Genomic DNA, 25734 nt, shown 5'->3' with positions numbered 1-25734 from the left:
AAAAGAAATTCTGCCCCAACATAATTTCAAAGAAAATAAACATAAAACTTGAAAAATAAAATTAAAAATAAATTATTATGGCGACGAGGAAAAAAAATGTGTAGTCTATCATCACTAGCATCAATAGCAGCAACAACAACAACATCATAATTCCGCTGATTATTAAATCTACTCGAGATAAATAAATAAATTGGAATACATGTGCGAAATAAATAATAATAAATGAATTATTTTCATTATTATTGAATAAAATAATAATCATAACAGTGTTATGTAGTAGAGAAAAGTAGAAAATAAAAATAACACCTAATTAGAGTGTTGTTCAATCAATCAATAAAAAAATAAATAAAAAGATTATCAAGTGTTATTTGTAAAAAAAAAAAATAATTATAAAAATTATTAAAAGTGATAATTAATAAAAAAAAATAATTTTTAAAAGAAATGAGATAATGGTCTTAAACATGAGCTTAAGTGCTTCAGACGTGCCATCATCATCATTCGTCATCACAGATGATGGTCCAACGCGGATTTCAAGTCAAATGTCCCTCAGTAGTAGTTGTAAGCGCAACAGAAACATCAAATGGACTAAACGACGAAGGTCCTCACTCCAACATCCCGTCCTCACCACAAAATCTCCAACAAACCTAGTGATTTTAAATTATTTAGTGTATTTAATTATTTGCGTGACATGCGTGACATCGACGGCATCCGCACTGATTGTCGATCCGATGCTCGGTGCCAGCGATGCCGGAGCCACAGACAATGTGGAAAGTAGTAAAAGTAATTCCGGCGGCGGCGGCGGATTTGAGGATGCCCTCAATCGTTTCAACATGGAAAACCAAATTGCGGCAATTTTCAGTCGGGTCTCCTATGGCTCGACTACGACGAAACGCAGCATTTCGGATCTGGGCATGGGACAATCGAGTCTAACGACGATACCGACACCCTTCCTAACGACAAATAGGTTCGTTTTTTACTCATTCACTTATTTAATCAGATGATAAATTATTAATTTTCGGTACATATGGAGTAAAAAAAAAATATTTTTCTCCGAAAATCGTGCTTGACATGTGTGTATTTGTGTATGAGGGACAAAATAAACAACAAAGTTTAATGTTTTCTGGTGTGACTCTGTTGGGATTTGACTTACGGCTATTTATGGGTATGCGATATGCGCTATGTGGATATGGGAGGACGACGTGTCCTATGACTCTTGATAGTTGAAATATAAATGAGGAAAGTTGGAAACAAACATTAATATTCGGAAAATTTTACACACTCAGTGCATGACTTCCGGCTAAATTTTCGAAAATTTCATTCCATTAAAAGGATGGCTCGGCAAATGAAAGTGTTTCACTTCACTTTTTGTTTAAAAGAGCAAAAATCTTGGAAAAGGAGCTTAAATTTTGTTGTTTTGTTGAAAATTCATAGTTTTAAAATTTGTTTGATTCTATTTTAATTAAATGAAATATTTTTAAAAAATATTTTAATATTAAATTAATCGAATTTATTTAAATCGTTTAAAAGTTTAACTTAATAAATTTAAATAAAATTTTACAAAATTTTAATTTTCCAAACTAAAAGACTTCATTAAATTTTATTTACTCAAATAATGTTTTTCTGTTAAATAAAAAATAGTCTTTTAAAAAAATTATTGTATTTCTTTTTTTTTCCTAAAAATTTTGACAGTTATTTTTTGATATTCATGTTTTTTCAATTTTAATTAAATATTTTTTAAATCAAATTTTTAATACACAAATTTTTAAAAATTAAAAAATAAATAATTTTTTTTTTCAATTTATAAAAAATTATTAAATTTTATAATAAAAATAATTATATTTTATATTATTTATTTTTTATCATTGTAAATTTATTTTTTTCATAATTTTTCAAATATATTTTTTTTTATTTTTACTTCATTTATTTTTTTAATAAAAAAAATATTTAAACAAAATTTAATCGTCTGACAAATTTATTTATTTTTATTTTATTTTTTCAGACAATTAAATTCATTTAAAATATTTTTTTATAAATTAAATACCTCAAAAATCAAAAAAAATATGTTTTTGAAATTATTGAAAAAAAAATAATAGTACAATATACAAAGATGAAAAATAATTAAAATTAAATATTTTTTATTAATAAATTTAATTATTTTTTTTTTAAATTAAAAAAATAATTTTAAAAAATATTTTTTTTTATTCTTCTAAATTGAAAATTAATTTTTATATCAAAATTTCAATTTTTCTTATGCTTTTTAAAAATTTTCTTAAAATTAAGAAAAATAAAATTTGAAACATTTTTGCTCATTGCACGTTCCTACATCAAAAAGCAATCCTTAATGTCCATGTCATTCTACTTGAACGAACATTGAACCAATATTGGATCTCGATTGACATAATTTCATGTTCATCCTTTACTGCACACGTCAAAACTAAATGCATCATCCCCCCAAAAAAAAAACTTTCAATTAAGCAAGTCAGGCATGACCATCCAAATACAGACATTTCCGATTGGATCTTCGTCGTTGCCGTCGTCGTCGCCCAAATTAATAATCAAAAGTAATTTAAAATCGGAAGGTAGCTGCCGGAAATCAATTGACAACTTCTCTCAATCAACAGCGCGCGTGGATCACTCGCATTTGTACAAAAAAAAAAGCATTTTTTGCCATGAGGCAATTTTCGTTGCAACGCTTTTTATTTGGGGTAGAAATGCTCCTCCAAACAAACAATCGAAATAGTTTAACGGTCATGCGCCTGTCTTTCTTCTGCCTGCTTCAAGCAACGAGAGACAGACAGAAATAAAAGAAGAACATAATCCACTTAATTCCGTTCATCCATTCAAATGAATGATTTATGTGCGTATTTCTCGTGAATCTCCAGGCATCTCTCTTTCTCCCACATTTCCTTTCAGACTTTTGCTCAATAAAAACAAACAAAACCAAATCGAAATGAAAATTCTCGTTAATCGATATTTTTTTTTGCGAAATGAGTGCAGATGCATATGCCAAAATGACGCCTGAAAATAGGTCAATTACTCGAGTTAAGTTTTAATTGGATCGAGATAGAATAGACACTAATGCCGGCTAAATTGATTTAATAAATGTCAACTAGGCCGATCTTCAAGTCAATGTCGGTCTCATTTTAATTTTTCGTTTGATTGAATGAAATTTCTGCAAAAAATTGTGACTTTTGCATCACAAATGAGACGAGATGAGATGAGAGGATGAGAGAAAAATCACACACATTCAATAGAAATCAATCACTTTTTTTTTGTCCTGCGAACAGAGTGTATTTTAATTCGGTTCCATCAATCAAACGCAGGCAAAAAACGCGCCGCACAGACACATTAAAATTCAATTTGCACAAAAATTGTTGCTTAAATTAACGAATAAATGCTTTTAAGTTCTGAGTGTCATTCCAGGTATAATGACAACAAAAATTTTTCAATTTTTTTTTTCAATTTCATCGAATTTTTTGGGCAGGAATGTTGGATGTCTGTCAATATTAATTTTAGTTTTAAAAAAATAAAAAAAAAAAATATTTCGATTGCTTAACTTTAATTTCACTAAATTTGATAAATTTTAAAAACTTTTTTTAAAATATTTTTTTAATTAGAAAATCTAAAAATAAAATTAGAAAACACAAAAAAAGAAAACTTAAGTAAGATTAATGATTTTTTAAAATTATATTTAATTTATTTTTGTTTGTTGAAAAAAATTATTTTTTTTTAAAAATATAGTTTTTTTTTTAAATAAATAAATAAATTGATTAAAAATTATAAAAAAAAAATTAAAAATAGAAATTTTTCATAAGTAATAATTTTTTTGATCATTCAATTTTTTTTGAATTGATTTTTTATACTGAAAAAAAAATTAATTATAGAAAATATTTAAAAAAAATATTTTTAATAAAAAATAATTCAATTTCAATAAAAATGAAGACAATAATTATTTGAGGTTAAAATGCTTTAAAATAATTTAACCAGATTTAAAATATTTTTAAAAAATTTTGATCAGTTTTCGATTTCATGGAAATTTTTAAAATCCTAAAAAAAATCGAAAATTAAAAAAAAAATCACTTGCTCATGCGACGACTCGACAAACAAAGCTTAAAAATGGCTTAAATTGTCACAATAGGATTTTTCGTTTGTTTTTCCTTTTTTTTTTCGAAAGAGCTTACAAACGCAAATGCTGGATACCATCTATCTCTTTATTCGTCCCGACTCTGCACAAACTACTAGCTATAAATGTGTAGTTAGCATTAAAATTCTCATAAATTTTAATTATATATTTTGCTCCAAATGTGTGCAACTAAAAGAGAATCGTATAACATCATGGTACAACAAATATTATTTTACGACGACATAAGTAAACAAACAAAGCACAAGAGATGAGTTGAGTAGAGCTGGAACACACACACTCTCTCTCTCTTGCAGCATTATAATAATAAAAATAGCAAAGAAAAAAAACGAGCACAGAGCAAAAAATTGTTTGTAAAGAAAACATTACTTTTTACACGTCGTGCGTCCGCAACGATGATGCTCCAAAACAAAAAATGATACTTTTTTTGTGTTTTTGTACTTAGCGTACCTTTTTTTTGTGTGCGCTTACAATATTTATTTCTAGAGAAGTTTGGTCATTAAAGTGTCAGAATGGCGTGTTGTAGCCAAAAAAAAAGAGACATTAGAGAAAGGTGGAAATATACACTTAAAAAGCCTTGAAAGTTTCTACAGCGACAGAATCAGGTCAACGCGGAATTTTGCAGTGCGAAGAACTCATAATCGCAAATCAACGTCGTCGTCTTCATTTGCTCGTCGGTGATTATTACATTACTTAAGGAGAGAGAAAAATAATAAGAAGTACATAAGCATATCATTAGTAGACTGTTAAATGAAGTTAAGGGCATTATATTTCTTACTAATTGTTAATTTTGTTGTGCTGTGTATCGCGAGAGTGGATCTGCGTCTGCGAGTTTTCTTGACTTGTACAAAAAAAATTCGTTGAAAGTCGTCATTTGAAGAAAAGTTTTATCGCATTTTGATGTTTCTTATAAAACCATAGAAAAATTTTTTGGCCCAGTGCATATTTTAAAATGTCCGCGTATTGAATAACTGAATTTTTCCTTTCAATACACAATCTAAAAGTTCTCCTAATGCAAATTTTAGACATTTTATTCAGTTATAATTTGAAAATATTGTTCTAGATTGATTTTAAAATTTTTCCCAGTGCACATTTTCTAAAGTTTTTATTCAAATATGAACAAATTTCAACTAAAAATCTATGTGAAATAAATTTGCTTTAAATGTTAAAAATATTCAAAAATCAAAGTAAAACAAAATAAAAATTGATTTTTAAATTTTGACCCAGTGCACATTTTTTGAATTTTTTTAGTCAAATACGAACAAATTTTAACCAAATTTCCATGTGAAATAATTTTCTTGACTTTTAAAGGTTAAAAATATTCAAAAATTGAAGTGAAACAAAATAAAAATTGGTTGTAAAATTTTGACCCAGTGCACATTTTATGAAGTTTTAATTCAAATACGAACAAATTTCAACCAATTTTCCATGTGAAATAAATTTTCTTGACTGTTAAAGGTTAAGAATATTTTTAAAAAATCATATTAAACAAAATTAAAAAAAAACCCAGTGCACATTTTCTAAATTTTTTATTCAAATACGAAAAAATGTTGACCAAAACTCTTTATGAAATTATATTTCTTTTAATTTAAAATATTTTAAAAATTTCCACAAAAAAAAATGAAAAAAAATTGTCATTAAATTATCGTCCCAGTGCATATTTTGATTTTTTTTAATTTAACGTAACGGACAAACTTCTAGACCACATATTTTTCGTTCTAAATGCGACAAATGTCTTGGAAGAAAAAAAAGTCAAAGGCACATAAATTCCCCTCAAAACACAACACAATGTTTTCTTAATTAAGCAAACATTTGAAGAGGAGCGTTAAAAGTTTATGCGTGCGCGTTCTTTTTTCTTCGTCTGTTCTGTGTGTCCATGTGTACAAATGTATGTTTGTCTGTTTCTTATCTTCGCGCACAGATGAATGATATATAGTCGAGAAAAATATTTTTACTCAAATAACTTTTTTTTTGTTCTTCGTAAAAGCACATAAATTCGTAAATTTTTTATGTCTACACAATTTTATTTATTCTGTTTTTTTTTTCTTTTCTCTTCTTTGCATTTCTTGCATCGCTCACCGCTGTGGTCATCGTCATCATCATCATCATCATCAGGTATCGTGAGAAAGAGAAAGAACCAGCAAACAACAAGAATCATGAACTGCAAAAACATTACCAGCAAATTAATTCGCACCATCGTAATTTCGAGGAAATTCTTGAGCGCGATCATGCGCTACCAACGTCCGCCCCAAATGCGGACATTCTCAAGACCAACAGCAATCCCATGTACCCGAACCCGAATCGGCATCACAATCACGAGAGACATCACGGTGGCGGACCGACGCCATCGCCAGGTGCGCCGCCATCGCATCCCGGACCCGTGGCAGGAAGTAAGTAACTTTTAAACTTTTTTTCCTCATTTTTTTTTTTTTCGGTGTCGTATTATTTTAATTTCACGAATGAGGTATAATATTATAATACAATGCAATATTTAACGTCCGCGTGTACAAATATCATTAATTTGGTGCAATTAATTATTTAAAATAATGTACAACGGACTGCTGTTGCTGCTCTGCTGCTGTTCTGTTTGCTCATGTTGAATAATGAAATTTTTGTTTTATTATCGTATTATACGGCGCGGCGCACGATGATGAAATTTAATGCTGCCCGCACAATGCCCCAGCATTATCATTCATTAATTATTTTTGGTGGTTAAGAGAAAAGTTCTGTCCTCCAGTTCGGGATGTCGACAACGACGAGAGACACCGAAAAAATTAAATAAAATTTGTCTACCAATGGACAGAACTTTTTTTTTTCTTGCTTCTTGTTCTTCTTTTTTTTTCCATTGTCAAGCACACATTTTGGAGAATTTGATTAATGACTTTGACCATTTTTTTTTCTGTTGTTGTCATTTTTCTGTGTGTTTGTCTTCCAGATTATTATTATTGTATTTTTGTGGTAATTGTTCGTAAGTTTATGTTGGACACAAATTGCTGAGAGAGTCATAATCATGAATCATTTAAGCAGAGACGCGTAAGAATGTGTGGTTAGTTCAAGGGCATAACACATCAGCAGCAGCAGCAGCAGCATCAACGTCAACTTGCGTGTCAGTGTATGTGTGTGTCTTTTTGTGAGAAAGAAAAGAGTAAACATTATCATCAACTAATTCCCGATGATTAATGATACGGAATACGGAATTAGTGAAGGAATTTGTTAAGAACTCTCATTGTTGGTTGCTCGTTGTTGACATGAAATGCGTCCAGTTAAAGCGACAATTGATTACTTTTTTATTAATTTAAAGAAAAAATTAAAAAGAGTTCAGTTTTTGTTAAAAAAAATTAAATTAAATTTTTAAAATTCTTGGTTGAATAAATTGAAATTTTTTTTATTAATAAAAAATTCAATTAATTTTGTATTTAAAAAAAATATATTTTTAGATTTAAATTTATTAAAATTTAATTGACAAATTAAATTATTTTAAAATCTAAAAATACTTTTTTGAAATACAAAATTAATTGAATTTTTATGAATAAAAAAATTAATTAATTCAAACCAAGGTTTTAAAATTTTAATTTGATTTTTTAACAAAAACTGAATTCATTTTGTTTTTTAACTAATAAAAAAAGTAAAATAGTTTAAAAATAAAACACAAATTTATAAGTTATTTTTTTTAAAACTTGGCTTGGATTAATTTGAATTCTTATAAAATTCTCATGGATAAAAATTTCATTTAATTTTATGAAAAAAAAAAATTTAATTTTTATACCAATTAATTTATTCAGAAAAATTAAATTTTTAAAATGTGTTTTTTTTTCAGTCAAAATAAATTTCATTAATTTTATTTAAAGAAATCCGATAAAAATTATGAAATGAGTAAAAAAATTATTTATAATTTTTTAATTATTTTCAAATACCTACCTATTTTAAATTAATTTTAATTTTTTTTTATTAATTTTTTATTATTTATGAATTTAATTAATTTAAAAATAATCATTTTCAAATAAATTTAAATTTTTTTTTTAAATTTTAAATTATTAAATTATTTTTTTTACTAAATAGACTCCAAATGCATAAAATTACAAAGCAAAACTCTTTCACTTAATTAAATTTCAATGAAAATCACATTTACCTCGAATTCCATTAAAATCAAAAGTTTTTCCAAGAAATCAAAATTTCATCATTTCCATACCTCTCAACCTTAAAATTCAACAATGTTTCATATGGACAAACAAAAATTCTTCGAATTGCGGTAAATAAATGATAAATTTCGGCTCAAACCTTTCAACAATGCTCTTAATTTGAAGTCTCTATTAAGGAAGGTTTTTCATTAAAAGCACAGAAACGAGAAAAAAAACGACACGAGTCACGATAAAAATGTGAAACTTCAAAGGAAAAACCTTTCCTTTTATCATCATGAACAACATCGTCAACATCATCTCTGTTCAAAAGCACAAAAGTGCCTTCGACATTTTCTTTGAAGCGGGCTTTTGTGCCTTACAAAATTTTCTTTTGTGCCAAGGCGCGAGAGAGAAACGCAAAAAAAAACACACAGCACATAATTTATGCAAAATATTTTTGCTCTCTCTCTCTCAAGCAATTCAGCAACAAGTCATTTAATTTAGAGATAATGCCGGAGGGTTTCAAGTCAAATTACTCCGTTGTCGACAGCAAAATGAAGATGAAACGCAGAGAAGAGTTTTGCAAAATGAGAAATTTCTACTCCCAAAGCAATATAACGTTGAAAACAGCCATTAAATAATGATAATTCACGATGTGTATGGCAAGTATGAAGATTAGAAAGCACAACGTGAAATCCGCCATACCATCGTTTTTGCCACCCAAAACCAATCAATTAGCTCACATGACAACAATTTTCCGGAGTGTAATTTTCTTTGTTCCGAAATTTAATTTTTTTTCTGAAATTCGAATAGAAACGTCTGTCATTTAAATTTTTTAGTAGTTTTTTGTCATTTTAAATAAAAAAAAAATTCTAAAAGTTTTCTGACAGCTTTTTTGACAAAATTTAATAAAAAAATCCTGAATAAATAATGATAATTATTTTTTCACTGTTCAGTGAATCTTCAAGGCCAGAAAAGCCAAATGAATTTTTCTATTTCGCCGAAATCAATCACAACAATATTTTTTAATGATAAATAAATTGAACATAACAAAGTTTTCAAAAGTACAAGATACGCTGCCTGAAGCAGATGTTATCAAAATTAATTTAATTTGATCGTTGTTTATGAAATTGGAAGGAAAAATTTTTGATTTTTCCCTTTTACTGAACTTGTGCGTTCCTAAAATTTTGTTTGTCAGAGGAAAAAGTTAGTTACTCGATCATTAATTTGTGAGAAATTTTGGTTTCCATAGACAAACGGAAAACTTCTGCATGATGATGTGTGATGTTAATTAATTTAATGTGGGATTTCCTTAATGGATTTATGGAAAAGTTTTTTCGGCTTTTATTTTATTCAACAATAAAACTTACTTGGGAGAGAGAGAAAGAGTTCAATTAATGGATTCATGCAATAGTCAGCCATTTTTTTTTTCATTACATTAGAATATCATGAGGACTAGACCATTTCATGAGATTTCCCTCTGGGCATCTTTATAACAACGACAACGACGAAGATAATAACAGTCCAAAGTTCAAAACTTCAAATGCAGAAAAACGTTTAAATTTCAATTGCTCTGCCCTGGAGTGTTGTTCACTATTCATGCCAATCGTGTTTGATACAGATTTCAAAAAAAAAAAAATAATAATAAAGTGATATTTACAGTTATAGTGAAGTCATGACAATATAATCATGTTAAATTGTAACATTTCTACGCACAGTAGTTTGGAGTTACATCCACCAAATTTTTGTTCACCTTCACTCTTTAACCTCGACAGTCATGTTTCGACATGTCAAGAAGAGAAAAGGAAAGAAATGAGCTTCAACATTGTAATTCTTGAAGATTTTTGAAAAAAAAATGTAAAAAAATCATGTTTCTCGAGCCCACCGTGTGGCTTTAATTTTAAACAATAGCATTAAAAATTTGAGTTTTTTCCAAAATTTGTTACTTTTTAAATTTTTAACAAGAAATTACTCTAAAATTATTTTTTTAATTATAAAAAAATTCAAAATTAATTATAAAAAATTTAAAAAAAAATTTTGAAAATAAAAAGTGCTTACAAAATTTTAAAAATTGTTTAAAAAAATTTAAAAATTTTAGAAAAATATTGTTTAAAAAAATTTAAATGTTTTTTTTTTCGTTTTGTAATTTTTTTTAAATTAAAATAAAATAATTTTAAAAATTTTTAAAAAAATTTTTATATAAAATTTAACTTGGAAATAATAAGATTTTCAGTTAAAATTTTTAAATTGATTTTTTTCTCATCAAAAAATTTTTTAAAAATTTAATTAGATTTTTTTTTAATTTTTCGTACTGTGACTCTTAAAAATACGAATTTATTCAAAAAAAAATTTTATGCGAGAGACATAAATTTTTCCCAATATTCCCAGAGAAATGTTTAACTTGTTGTTTATTGTTGAATTGCTCTTCTTATAAATTTCTACCTTGCCTATCTCTCTTTCATCAAATAAATTCATTTCTTCCTTCACATGTTGTTGTCTCTGGCAATAGAGCAGTAGAGAAGTACACACAAAAAAAAAACGATCAATTCCATGCCTGCCTACAATACGAACCAGATTGTACAGAAAAAAAAATCCATTTCCAGCATGTGGCGCAATAATGCACAGTTGGAAGCCTGATACATTCCTCAGTACTTTGTACATAGAAGACATAGTAGAAACGCATTTGTATGTGTGTCTTTGTTCAGTTCAATTTATTATATATAAAAGTTTCTGATATATTCACTCCTGTTGTGTCTTCTTGATGTTACGTTAAATTATAAAATTGTGTGTGTGTATTGGTGTGCGAGTGTGTAGAAAGATAAAAGATTTCATTTTATTTAAATTCTTGCTTTTCGTTCAAGCAAGCCTAACAACAACAACAACAATAATAATAATTCCAAACCAACACACAACACTCAATTCTTCTTCTTTTCTTGTGTCTTTCTCTCCTCTTCTTTAAGGTTTTAGATGATTTCTCATACCATCGCTCCATAGTTATTTTATAGTGTATTCATAAGATAAATCTTTTTTCTATACACAAGTCTTACATTTAACGTGCTTAGAGACTTTACATTGCCTACATCGGAAGAGAGAGAAAGACCGAAAATAATAATAATATGTGAAGAAATCTTGTTGGTGTACTAATCTCGTTCAGTAGGATGAACATTACATAAGAGTTTGGGTTAAAATAAATTTGCAAGGGACTTATTAAGGACCTTAGGAAAAAGTTTGAAAACATGAAATACAAAATTGAGACCCCAAGAGGTAAATTTAGGGTCTTAAGAGTTGGAGGACCTCAAGAGTTCAAATCAAGAACCTAGATCTAGAAATTTTGTATTTGAATTTGAAACCTCTAGGTTTAATTTGAGACCTCTAAAAAATTTTGGGACCTCTCAAAAATTTTAGGACCCCAAGTGTTTTGTTTGAGACCTCTAGAGGTCTCTTTGTAATTTTTATTCAAATGGAAAACCCAAGTTCTTAAATTCAATCGTTTTGATTTCAGTTTAAGACCAAAAATTTGATTTAAGACCCCAAGATAAAACTTTGGGACCTCAAGAGTTAAATTTAAGACCCTTAGATTTTCATGTATACTTTAGAACTCGAAACAAAGAGTTATATCTGAAATTTAATCATATGGCTTTATTATTAAGACGTTTAGATTCCACTTTAAGACCCCAAGAAATTATTTTGAGATCTCAAGAGTTAAGTTTCAGACCTCTACAATTCTTTTTGTGAGCTTTATAGTTCTATTCAAGACCTTAGGTCTGAAATTTAGATATTGACCCTCAAATTGAGACCTCTAAAGATGACATTGAGACCTCTAAATTTCAATTTAGGACCTCAAGTGTTAATTTTAATTCTTTAAAATTAAAAATTATTAACAAAAATCTCTTTAACTCGTTTGTTTCATGTTCATCCTCGCGACAAACCAGTTTTCTTCTGTAACTTCATATGTTTATACAGACAACGATGCTAAGAAGATGGAATATACACTCTTTTGTTTGCTCTTTAAAAGGGATTTACTCCTCCACAGAACAAAATAGTAAATTTTATGCATTCCACCATTAAAACACTTCAAAGACTGCAATCTGACCAAAACTCTCTTGTTTCAAGTCCTCTTTGATTAGCTCTTAATTAGCCGAATCAGAATCGAGTCTAATCGAATTTCGAATGCTGCATTGTCGAGACAATAAAGCAGTTTATTTTTTTCAGAGACACATTTGAATGAATTCCTAAGTTAGTTGCAGAAAATGTCATTGTTGCAAAATAAATGATTTACAATTTCATTGTGTGTTCTCCTGAAATAGACAAAGACAAAGCACAATGTACGAAGAAGTTTATGAGTTGCTTCATGCTTTAATAGAATTAACACAATGTGTCTAAAATATAAATGACTGGTACGTATACCGAAAAGTATTCCTTTGTATTTTTGGGGATAACGTTCAACAATGCACACCTAAAATTGAATAAAATTGACAAAGTACCTAAAATTTAGTCTTTGCGGCATATTTCACCTTTTCCTTGAACGTTCCTTGAAAGAAGAAAAAAAAGTAAAAAAAAAATAATAAAAAGGACGAAATGAAATCTTTATTACCTACTAATTCTAGCATAAGCTCTTTCCTTTGTGTGTCTAATGGCAGTTCCTGTATACGTGCACATGTGGGACGAACTGCTTTGCACAAAAGCCACGATGATGACGATAATAATGTTGTCACACTCAAAATGCCACACATTTACTAAGTATTTCCTAAAATCCGGCAGAAATATTTTCTCAGAAAGATTCCTTTTGTCTTTTTTCGACATTCTCTCTGCTGCTGCTATTTTATTCATTTGACCTGGAATGAACATACATGAAATTTAAAACAAAAATAATAATAATTCACTCTTCATTGCACATATTTTGCCCCAATATTCGATCTATTTGCTCGGCCTGAAATTAATAAGTTTTCAATTGGTTTGTTCTGTCTTTGATTTTTCTTCGTTTCCTCTTCGTTTGTGACCGGCCTATGACAATAATTTCAAGTAATCAGCATTATTGTTGGAGAGACAACGAGGCACACAAATTATGGTCATTGCGCAAAAAAAAAATTATTGTACAGAAATTGATGCCAGCCAATAATTTGCAGTGCTTGCTGAATAAACAGTAGCACGAAAAGTAAGTCAGCCAAGGTTTGGTCGTTTGTGTTGATATAGAAAATAAAAATGAAATAGATTTTTTTTAGGTGAAAAAAAGTGTGAAAGCGCGTTTTTTAATTTTTAAAAATATAAAAGTTTTTGATGTTAAAAAATTAATTTTATAAATTTTATAATCAAAAAAAATAATTTATTTTATAAAAATAAAAAAAAATAATTTTTATAAAAATTAAAAATTTTTAAATAAAAATAAAATTAAGGCCGCTCCAAATGAAACCCAATAGTTTTGTCCGATGCCCCATTTTATATTCGAAAATCCGATGGGGCAAAATAAAAAAAAAGTTAAAAATTTCATCAAAAATTAACGATTTTTGGTGTCTTTTCATAATTTTTCAACAAATTTCCAAGAAAATTTTTCAATTTTTAGTAGTTTTTGTATTCAAAATCGTTTCAACATAAAATTTTCTTTAAAAAATAATTTTCATGAAAATTATTGAATTTTTTTTCAAAAATAAATTGACAGTTAGGTATTTTTATGATATTATTTTTTTTTAATTTTAATTAAAATGTTTTTAAATCAATTTTTAATACACAAATATCAATGTTAAAAACTCAAAACAACAAAAATTTTAATTAAAGATCAAAACTTTTTTAAAAATTTGGCATTTTGTATGAAAAAAAGTATTTCAAAATTTTTTATTTTTTTTTGCCCCCCCCCATTTTTATTTCAAAAATTTTGGACAAAACTATTGAGTTTCATTTGGAGCGGCCCAAATATGAAATAAAAAAAATAATTTATAAAAGTTTAAAAAATTTTTAAATAAAATTAAATTTAATTTAAATTAAAAATTCATTTTTTTTTTAAATTTTTTTTCAATTTAATTTAAATTTTGTTTGATTTTTTTTTATTAAAAATAAAATTAATTCATCTATATTTATTTAGAACATAAGAAAAAAAATTAACAAAAAAGACATTGAAACCTAAAAACACAATTTTTCACAAAAAAAAATTTCTTCGAAGTCAAAAAACAAAAACAAATAAAAAATCGGGAGTCAATAAAAATTATCGTAACCCTTTTCAAACAACACTAATCAAGCGTGTTGTACATAAATAATAATACATCCCAAAACAGCAAAAAAGAGAAAAATCGAAAATAAAAGGATTGACTGTCACAATAAAACAAAATATTTATGCCAAATGTATAATTTAAATTTTCGTCGTAAAAGAAAATCCTTGATTTGACTCTTAATTTAACCTTTTTTCGACTCCTCGTCTTCCCTTTTTCATCAAATTTTATATTTTTTTTTTCGGGCAACTTTTCCTTCCATTTCATTTTGTCGAGGGCATGGCATCAAATAAATCATTGGCACATGCCTGTTAGTGCTGTCCTCCGTCAAAAACAAAGTTCATCCAAAAGTTCACAAATGAAATTTATTCAAAAAAACAAAAAAGTAAAAAAAACGGTCCGACAAACAATTCTCCTTTCCCATACTCACCTACGACGACGGGCAGCATGCTGGTTATCCGCTTAAATCTACGTCGTGTCTGGATTCGATAGATAACGAAATCGACTCGCATACAGAACAAGAAAGAGAGACAAAATATCATAAACTTTTATATAAATACACATTTTTCTTTTATCATCCCCTGGTTTTTTGTTTGTATGTGTCTTCGACGAAGTTGAATCGTTTTTGTTGTTGGACCGACACACAAATCAATTTAAATATGCGTTTTATGGATACAATAGAACGAATTCCCAATACCCCAAATTTGATCCTTTTTCGATACAAACGAATTTCTATTGAGCAGTGAAGCTATTGTGTCGAGAACATGTATCGATATCAAATTAAGGATTAATTTTGAACATTTAATTTAAATCATAAGTCTTCTTGTTGTCGTCCTGTTTCGCTTACGGAGGAAACATGACAAAGTAAGTGCCTAGTCAGCCGTATGTGAATTGTGTCAGAGACGGAAATAAAGTTCAAAAGTCATATTTTGACCAATTTAATTAAAAAAAAAAAATATTAAAAAAATCTTTTTAGGGAAACTTAAAGAAATTTCTTTTAAAAAACAGAAATTTTCTTTTTACTAAAATATATCATTAAAAATATTAATTTATTAAAATTATTTAAATAATTAAGAAATTAAAAAAAAAATAAATAAATAAAAAAAAACAATTTTTATAAGAAATAAAAAAATAATTAAATTAATAATTCATAAGCAAACACTTAAAAATAAAAAATTTTAATTATTTTTTTTTTATTTATTTAATTATTTATTTTTATTTTATTTAATTATTTAATATTCATTTAAAATTTATTTTAATAATTTGTTTAATTAAAATTTAATAAATAAAATATTAGCTAATTGCCAAATAATTAAAAAAAATAAAATTTAAAAAAATAATTTTTAATTTAATTTTTTTTTAATTATTTTTTAATTTTTAAATTAATTTTTTAAACTAAAAAAAATAATAAAAGTTTTTTTTCATTTCAATAAAAGATCTAACTTTAATTTCACCAACCAAAAAGTTCGCTTTGCTGATTTTCAAATTCAATACCAAATGATACTAATTATGAAAATATTCTTTGGTACTAAATTGCTATTTGATTGAAGTAATAGAAATGCTTTTAATAGAAATGCTAGACACATAAAATAATAACACAAAGGAGAAATTTCGATATGTTATAATAACGTTTTTGATTAGAAATTTCCCAAAAATTTGTGGTTCATTAATCTCTTTCCACATTCGCCAACGTGTCTCCTTCAGTAGCAACATTTCCTTGAACAAAGCAGTCAAAGTTCGAACGTCTCAGTTCAAGCTTGTCAATCTCGTCGTTCGTCGTTGATTGAGCGACGTATAATAAAAATACGAGCTACAATAAAAAAAAATACATAATCAGTAAAAATGTCATCAATCTTCGTTAAATACCAATATTCACTGCCATAAATCAGAACTGGACATGTTTTATTTTTTTATTACTTTTTTTTTTGTTTCCACACGTGATCGTGTGTATTCTATCTACGAAGCCGTTAGTCATTTTTTGATTGAACGCAGATACTTTTTTTTTAGTTTGGTGTGTCGAGCACGAAAATGACTACGACGAGGTGTCCATCCAAGGCTGGTTGGTTCGATGTCAACGTACATATTGGCGTGAGATTTATTGCCAAAGTTCCATATTTGAAAGCTTTTAGTTTTTGGTGCAGTCAATTAAGCTCCTCTAAGAAATATTAATAGGCGACAAATTTAAAACAGAGAGAAAAAACGACTTGAAATTTCCTCTGTGTCACTTTTTGTTATTGTGTCTCTTTGTTCGTAGAAATGAATGACTAGAAAAGAAAAGAAGAAGAAAAAACAAAGACGACAACAAAAAAAATTTCAAGTGACACAGTTAATACCTTTGATCATTTTTCTTCTTTCATTTATTTGTTTGTATGCTTGAGTGAGTCGAGCATTCCTTAACACTTTCTGTCGTTGTCTTACACTAAATTAATCAAGAAATGTATACGACAAAAATAAAATGAAAAAAAAAAAGGAATTGTGTGGCAAATAAAGATTCTGTTGATATTTTGAAAGGCAAAAAAGAATATTGCTTTAAACATTTTAAGTTGTGACGCAAATAGATGGCAGAAAATGTTGGACATGTTGAGAAAATAAAATTTCTTAGGAAATCAAAAAACCAGATAATAAAACTTTTGTCCATTAAAAGAAAATTCTTGACATTTTAAATTATGACAAATATTGAAAATTTTTAGTGAAATTCAATAGAAATTTCAATTTTAATAAAAAACCATTCAAAACCTTAAATTTGTCATATTTTGAGGTATGCAATGTACATTACATTTCAATTTTCTTATTTTCTTGGATTTCCATGAACTTTTTTTGAAATTTTTCAGTACAGAAACCTTCTTTTAGGTTTTATTAACATATTGCAACAAGCCGTTTAATGATCCGATAAACAAAAATTAAGTTATAGCATTTCAAAATTAGTACAAATTCATTTTTTTGACACGAAGAAAGAAAAATTTTAAATTAAAAGATTTTTCGCTTTTGTTCCACCCTTAAAAAAAATCATCTAAAATTCACAAACGACAAAAACTTTTTACAGAAGTTGTTAAAAAAGTACATTATACCATGTCGGTCGTATATAATATTGTCGTCGTCAAAAAATTTATATTTTAAAGTTATAAGCCGATGCGTCAAGCAAAGTCCTCTTTTCACACAAATACAAAGCGCTGCACAAATCAAATGGAACAACATGAAAAATTCATCAGAAAAGAGGGAAATAACTTGGAAAATGTAATAAAGCTTATGAAACGTTGATGATAAATTCTCGCTCACTCGTTCTCTCACTGAACATTTTAAATTAATTGAAGGCACAAAAAGGCGACTATTTGATTATATTTAATTATGTCATTTATGGTTGACAAGTCTCTATTACCAACCAACCAAGCAAGTTACATAAATATTCTGTGAAAAACTTGGATGGATGGAGAGAGAGGACGAAGAGAGAACGAAGAGGAGAACCGTATTATATTACAACAAGATGTACTTTAGCAACATCGAAATAATTGCGGTGAGCTCGTTTCATTTTATTTCTGTGCCTTTGAAATTAAATAATAATAATTTTGTTTCGGCGAAAAAGCTTGCTTCGCATTTATTTCATTTTTCCGCAAATATAAAGAAGAGGAAAATTTAATTAATTTAATTAGATAATTTTTTACGAGAAATTTTTTTGGGTGTGTGATGCACTTTTCGATGCTTTCACGTGAAATATTTCGTTTTTTATTATTCATGCGGAGGGAGACATAAAACGAAGAAGAGCAACAACAACAACAAAAAATGATAAATGTCTTCGTGTTAAAATAAATTTTTCTTAGTAAGAAATATTGTAATTTGAACCCGTTTCCGGATTAATTTAAATTTTAAATATTTTGGAGTAATTTTTATGGGTTGAGATATTTTTTTTCGTCAAATTTTTCCATAAAAAATATTTAAGATAAAAATTTTAAATTTATTTTAAATAAATTTTATTTTAAATAAATTTTATTTTAAATAAATTTTATTTTAAATTGATTTTATTTTAAATTAATTTAAATTTTTATTAAATCTTAAATTAAAATACATTTTTTTCTTCAAAAGTTGACAAAAAAAATTAATAAAAATTGAGATTTTTACTAATTTTTTTTATTTAAAAAAATATAGAAAAAATAGATTATAATATTTAATTAAAAAATTATTTTTTATTAAAAAAAGTTAGATAAAAAATCAAATTTTTGAATAAATAAAAATGATTTTTTTTTATAAAAATAAAATTTTTAATTGAATAAATCAATTAAAAAAAATTAATTTTGCTGAAAAAAAAATCAAATATGCGTGTGTGGCAAAAGTTTCGTAATTTAACTCAATCAATGCGATGAAAATTGATTTTTGGCCCAAAAAAAAGTTGTCAGACCTCCCAGGTAGAGAGAAAAAAAGTGTCATGATTTAATGATATCCAATAATGCACAAAAACTAATTTCTGTCAGAGAGCACTTTCATGGCATGTTAGATAAGATAAAAACGAGAAAAAAGTCAAATATAAAATTAAATGCTTCGATTACCGTCACTAATATCCCTTTTTTATGTGATTTTTTGGTAAATAAATTGCCAAACTCCTTTTATGTCGAATTTCTTCACACTCGATCATGAATCATTTCATCGTCGGTTGTACATTGAGTCATGCTTGCGTGTTTAATAATAAATAAAGCGCTTTTACTTGATTCATCTTTTTGCCGTTTTTTTTCTTTTCGCGAGCATATTAACAGGTTTACTCGTTCCTTTATTTATCTCCGTACACAAATAACAATGAATGTGCGACGTTCATGTGGCAGAGATTCAATACATTTATAATATTATTTTGCCACAGCTAAATTTGCGAACGCGAACAACGCGCTTTATCCATAAATTATCTAACATAAAATTTAAGGAGCGTCCATAAATCACACACACACACATAACACTTTGTACGCGCGCGTTCGTTATAATCTTATAAATAAATATATTTATACGTAAAAAAAATACCGCAGTACATTTTCTTGCTGCTTGGAACAGTATCGCACCACCGCCGTGTTTCATTTCAATTTTTATACCAAGGTCGTGCATAAAACGCACGGCGCGATCATAAAATAAAGCTATAACACTGGTCGAGCTGTAAAAGAATGCGTTGCTCAATTACAGTCACCCAAGGAACGCGAAATGAAATGCGTCTTGAATGATGTCTTAACATGCACTTTTTTTTTCGTTCATGTAACCTGCAAAACTGGTATCCAACAGGGCGTCGTGCTGCTGCTGTGTTGCCATATAATAAGCGCATGAGTAACAAACATGTAAATGCTGAAAAAAATAAAATAATAAAGATTTTACTGCCTATCGAAAAAATTTCCTTAACTTTTGGTGAATCACAAAATTCTTCCTTTTTCCTTATCCCACGAAATGAGATGATAAAATGGCTAAAGTTTAAAAAAAGGAATAAAAAAGAAAGAAATGAAAAGAAGAAATATTATTAGATGATAAAATTTTGACGTGACACCGAGGCGCCTTTACATTGTTGTGTGGTCTCGTCTTATTTTCTCTCCTCTATAAAAAAAGAAACTTGATAAAGTCTTTTCGTAGATTAAACGAAAAAAAAAATTGACGGTCCATAAAAAATGGTAAAGGCGAGTCATTTCCGTGTCACCCCGTTTAATATCCGATTCCAAGGGACGAACGGTAATGATATTGAAAAATAAATATAAAAAGTTTTCGTCTTGAACCGATAGAATAGCCTTTTAAATCAGGGCCCAGTGCGCATTTTGAAATGTCTAAACATTGCAAATTTGGGGTTTTTAGCCCAATATACATTCTAAGGGTTTGTCTTAAAGCAAATTTCAAGAAATTACCCCAATGCACATTTTTTATTTCTATCCCAGAGCACATTTTGAAATGTCCCAGTACACATTTTACAAAGTTTTTGATAAAAATTCAATAATTTTGAACATAAATGTTCATAAAAGTCACTTTTCATTCATTTTAAGGTTCTAACTTACTCAAAATTCAAAGATTAAATATTTTTATCCCAGTTCACATTTTAGAATATTACCTTCAAGACAGACGTTAATCTCCGTATGGTATAAGTAGGGTATAAGGGTATATAGGGTATAAGTACAAATTTATCAAAGAATGCGTCAAAAATGAAATGCGTAAAAAGGACAAAGTGCCTTGATTAGATCATAAGCCCACGTTGACCGAAAATCCTCTTTAAATTTATTAAAGTCACTCTTAATACCACACACACCAGAGCATCAAGGTAAATTTCGTTATCGCATTCAATTTCTACAAACGACTTAAGAGGACATCTTAATCATATTATGAAAAAAAAGAAAATTAAATAATAAAAAAAAGTAACAACAACTTACAAGACGACATCCGAACTACAAAGTTGCTCCTTCTTGATTCGATTTTGGTTAAATCCAGAGACGTAACCGCAAGAATTTCACTCGTTATGGTAAAAAAATTATTAGAAATCGACATGCCTGCCTCGCTTGAACGCCTATCGACACGAAAAGGGACTAATTTTTGGGTAAATTGTTATGCCATTACAACATTAAATTACCTCTGAAACATAAATACGAAAGTAAACAGCAAACACCAACCACTTCTACCATCGTTCTAGGCACCGCTAAATGGAAAATGTACATTATTCGAAAAGAAAAGTGAATATAACTAAAATAAAATATATGAGAGAAGTTTCACCTATGTTACTACTAAAAATTTTCACTTATCCTCATCGTGTGTGTGTGTGTTTTTTCTTACGGCGCAAGTTTCTTCCATGCACGAATGTCTCTTACGGGGCGCTACTATCGGAAAATCGGTTCTATTTATGCATGAGATGGTAATTTATTGAGTGGAAGTGTTGAAATGTGTATGTGACCCATTTGCGTTTAATGGAATTTTAATGTCATTAAGCAAAATTTTTAGTCTTTTACACAAAAACTCCTTCTCCATGTTTTTTGTTCAAGCAGCAAAAGTTCCGAAACGTCGACATGTTGATTTATTATTGACAGGATGTACTTGATAAAATAAAATAAAAATTTCGGTTTTGAAATTTGTTTCGCTCTAATTGAATATCCTCGTTTCGTCTTGAAAGGAACGTCGTTGCTTTGAACATCGTGTCGCACTTCCGTCTCCTGCAACACGAAAATTGACGAAGAAGGAGAAATTAGAAGAAGAAAATGAAAAAAGGGGTGCTTAATTGTGCGGAGCATACAAATAAGGGACATAATTCAATAATCGAGCAATATCAAGAAATTTGCTCTTTCTCTTCTTTCCCTTTTGGTCGTTTTTTTAATTTGTTTTTTTTTCTTTATAGATTTTTTTTTAAGTAAACTTACCGTTTGCAAGAAGACATAATCTAATAAAAAATCGTATTTTTCTTTCATTACAGATCACAACAGAATCCCAACAGTGCCGATGTTGCCTGGCGACATGCCATCCTACTCGCCTCCATCACGTGCTTTCTTCACGCCACCCTTGCCACGCGAATACTCGAACCCGTTTGCGGATAAACCCACGTTACGTGGCACCAACAGCGATCCGAGTGTCGTGAACAGCAACACATTCATCAATCGTCGCATCAAGCCGGGAAATATCCCAGCTGTCGCACCACCCAGCCAACGTATCCCACTTCGCCCGCCAGATTTGGCGCCAGGAGCCGCTGCAGGAAGTAGTCTTAAGAATAATAATTTTATAAATAACACGCTAATCGGGGATACAGATACGGAATCGTCACGCAAAAAGGCGCTCAATACACCGAGTCAAAAACTCGGCGGAAAAGATTCCTTTGGAACGTTCGGTGATTCCGATCAAAATGGCATGTTAAATGGTTCTGATCCGCTTGCCAGTAGTCGCGTCGTACATATTCCCAGTATTTCGCGAATTTTATCGGGGTCTGGGGGACGCAACGAAGACATTTCCGACGTGATTTTACGCACGGTCACAGTTATTCCGAATCTCATGCCTTCGTTGGGTCAACAACAGACTCCGGCACGCGAAACGTTTCCCGTAGTCACGCAAAATACCGTCAGTTCGGGCAATAATTTGAACGTTTTGCGCGGAAATCGTGAAAACGTTCAAGAGCCCTTTGAAAAAGACGAGCGTGGTACGGGAGGCGATGACGTCGATGAAGAAGACGAAGATGACATTTACGATAAAGAATCTGATGAGCAAGCTAGTGATGCGTCGACCGAATTACCGTATCGTGCCCCCGGTGGCAAGGAAGTAGATAAGGATGAGGTAGTGCATGACTTGGCAAAGTCCAATCATGATCGTAGTTTGTACACAACCACCGCGAATCCACACGAAAAACACAACAGTATTAAAGATCGGGCAAAAATGTCGGGTTTGGCGACATGGACTGTCGCGTGGAACGTTCACGTGTATTTGTCGGCCATATTGTTTACGATACTGGCTGTTTACTCGATATTTAAGATGATTTTCTTCGACAAGCTGACACACTTGTTCAATCAATCGTATTTCATTTGCATCCATCTCATTTTAATCATAATTTGTCTGGCACGCATTTTCTACCTGTGCTACGACGCCTACAATGCCCATCGGAGTTTCAATATTTTCGTCTCCGAAATCTTGCTTAACTTGCCGGCGACCTTTTTGACGGTTGCCTTTGCCATTTTGATCTTGTTTTTGTTGATACGCAGCACGAATCACAAAAATAACCGTTATTCGGCACTAATGCGACCGCTAACTGTGGTAATTGCGAGCAGCGTACACGTGGGACTCTGCATCACCTTGCACTACGTCGAGAGCTACGAAACGATGAATAACTACTACCATCCGAATGTTGGTGCGGCGACGATTAATGGCGGCGGTGGCGCCGCAACAAATGGCGGCAACAAATATTTGGTGAAAGGCCCGAACGGGATAATGTCACCGCCTCCCATTCTCTCGTTGATTTGTCAAATTATTTATATATTCGTGTGCCTAAGTCTGGGCTTTTTGTATTTGTACATTTATCGCATGCTGAAACGCATTTTGAGGAATAAATCACAGAATTATATTCATGGTTATCAGAATCTCTCGTATGCCATTCACATCACAATTGCGACGGCATTGCTGTTTATTTTGTTGGCTGCATTGCAAATTTACGGTGCCATTGGTTTGTCGTTGAACAAACCAATTATGTCATCGCCTCTCGACACGGACTGGCTCCAATGGGGATATCAATTTTCCTTAAGACTGATCGAAATAGCTATAATTACCCTCTTGTCATGGGTGACGGGACTGAAGACGGGCGCCTCGAAGGTCTTGCAACGCGAAAAGCGTCTCGACACACACAACGTTTCCGGTTTTGCCTTATTCCCGTGCACCTCGAGTTCGAGTCAAGAACACTTTGAGACTGATTACCCAGCGGTGTGCAATGCCAACACGAATCTCCATTCCTATACTTTGCGTACGGGCAAGCCCATCTACGACGACAACTTTGCCCTGAATGCCATGGATCACGCGCCCCAAGGTATGCTCATGCCAATGCCGGGCGACAATGGTCCTCCATATCCCTATCCTCCGGGACAATCCATTCAAGATTTCCAACAGCAACCACCACAAATGAATCGTCCTGCTACAGATCTCGATAGTAATAGCATCGTCTCGTCCATGCATAATTCCGACAAAATGTTGTCGGTGCAAGAAATCGAAAACAGTGTCGATTACAATATGCAAGACGGACCAAATGGACAGATGTTACCGCCAATCGATCATTACGAAAACCCCAATTTTGAATTACGTGGAGGCAATGGTCCCCATCAAGACAATTCCTCCCAAAGTTCCGATCGTACGTCAGCAAATCGTCTCATGATGGACAACGGGTATGCTGAGCCCATTAACAGTGCAATAGATCCGCGCACGGGTCTGCAACAGTATGACTTTCAGAATTTTGAACGTCCCAATTTCGATCGTCCGAGTTCGCGAAACGAATTTCGTGCCTCCAAAAATTTAAAAGCTCTGAAGCAACAACAAACAATGGGTCCTGGCGGATATCCCCACGACACATATGGCTTCGGCAATGGCCCACAACCACGTGGCTATAATACGAATTACAACTCGTTCGATCGGCGGAATCGCGATGTCTCGAACTCGGGCATCAAAAAGAGCGGAACGTTGAGTAACATTGGAAACAATGGGCATCGACGTTTCGATCAGTCGAACAATTCGGGCGATGCTGCCGGACAATTACCTGATTCGCGTGACAATCGACGAGCTGCCCAGACACTTAACAACTCGGGTAGACAGCAAAAACATGCCGCGCGACAAAATAACGAATGGCGAACCTCGTCATCTTCTTCGAACAATCGTTCGTCTCTCGAACGAGGAGGTAACAAGAACCAATATCTCTCGGATGAAGAGTATCCGAATGGCGGACGAAAAGATTCGTTGTTAGATCCCTCGCAAGCTAGCACCGCGACGCAAGGTAGCACGAGCGGCGAAAGTGCAAGTAGCGGAAGTATGTTAGTTGCCGAACACGGTTTTGTTAGATTTAAGGCATTAGATGAATTAGGGCAACCAATGCAGCAACAGCAGCAGCAACCACAAAAGTTTTCACGTAGCTCCGGTAGGGCGAGTAACAAAGAGAGGAAACTCACCAATTCGTAGGAAATAATTGAAAATGTGCTTGATTCACTAATTAATTACCCTTAAATGTATGTATAAAAGGCTAATGTATTTTAAACAAGAAAAAAAACTGCCACATGTGCAGTTATGAATTCGATTTTTCGATGACGAGAAAAGCTCTCGTTACATGTCAAGCTTATTTATTGCCGTTCTCATTGTAAATTTTTATTATAGCATATAGGAAAAAGAAATTCACAACGGCACTTTACTACCTACTACTACTATATTATATTTATACATATATAAACCAAAATGTGATGTTTTCCTCAGTTTTTCTTTCCCAATATAATATTATTTTAGTCGATATTTGTACAGAAAAAAAACATACGTCAGATCGGGGAGGTTTGTGTCTTTGAATCCCTTAAGTACTGAATTTTATTGCTACTAAGTAGCAGCTTCTACTCTTGTCTCCGTCATATATCTTGTTTCAGAAGAAGGTTTCAGGTTTTTTATTACAATATGATCAAAGTGAAACATTTATTATTATTATTGCAAAGATAAGAAATATTCATGATGATGAAATTTCTTCTTTATACACACAACAACTTTTTTACATCCGTACAAAAAGCAAAACTTTTCTAAGGCAAGTCCCTCAACTAAACTCAACTCGCCACACACATCTGGATATGTGTGCTTG

At 30.4% G+C, this 25734-nt stretch overlaps 1 protein-coding gene across 1 annotated transcript; it reads left to right on the top strand.

Moving 5' to 3' along the window:
• Positions 1-326: 326 nt before the first annotated feature.
• Positions 327-25357, top strand: LOC134833303 (uncharacterized). The gene is made up of 3 exons (XM_063847581.1): positions 327-964; positions 6257-6531; positions 21859-25357. The coding sequence occupies exons 1-3, from the start codon at positions 450-452 to the stop codon at positions 25077-25079; spliced, it is 4011 nt and encodes a 1336-aa protein (XP_063703651.1). The 5' UTR covers positions 327-449; the 3' UTR covers positions 25080-25357.
• The last annotated feature ends 377 nt before the right edge of the window (positions 25358-25734 follow it).

Source organism: Culicoides brevitarsis, chromosome 3 (assembly GCF_036172545.1).
Source record: "Culicoides brevitarsis isolate CSIRO-B50_1 chromosome 3, AGI_CSIRO_Cbre_v1, whole genome shotgun sequence".
Classification (NCBI taxonomy): domain Eukaryota; kingdom Metazoa; phylum Arthropoda; class Insecta; order Diptera; family Ceratopogonidae; genus Culicoides; species Culicoides brevitarsis.
This window is presented reverse-complemented; position numbering and strand designations above follow the sequence as displayed.

What these genes read in the sequence shown, in the direction of transcription:
- LOC134833303 (XM_063847581.1), top strand. Translation starts at nt 450, where the DNA reads ATGGTCTTAAACATGAGCTTAAGTGCTTCAGACGTGCCATCATCATCA. An exon ending in CCCTTCCTAACGACAAATAG is followed by an intron (nt 965 to 6,256) that starts GTTCGTTTTTTA and finishes CATCATCATCAG; the next exon opens with GTATCGTGAGAAAGAGAAAG. An exon ending in TCCCGGACCCGTGGCAGGAA is followed by an intron (nt 6,532 to 21,858) that starts GTAAGTAACTTT and finishes CTTTCATTACAG; the next exon opens with ATCACAACAGAATCCCAACA.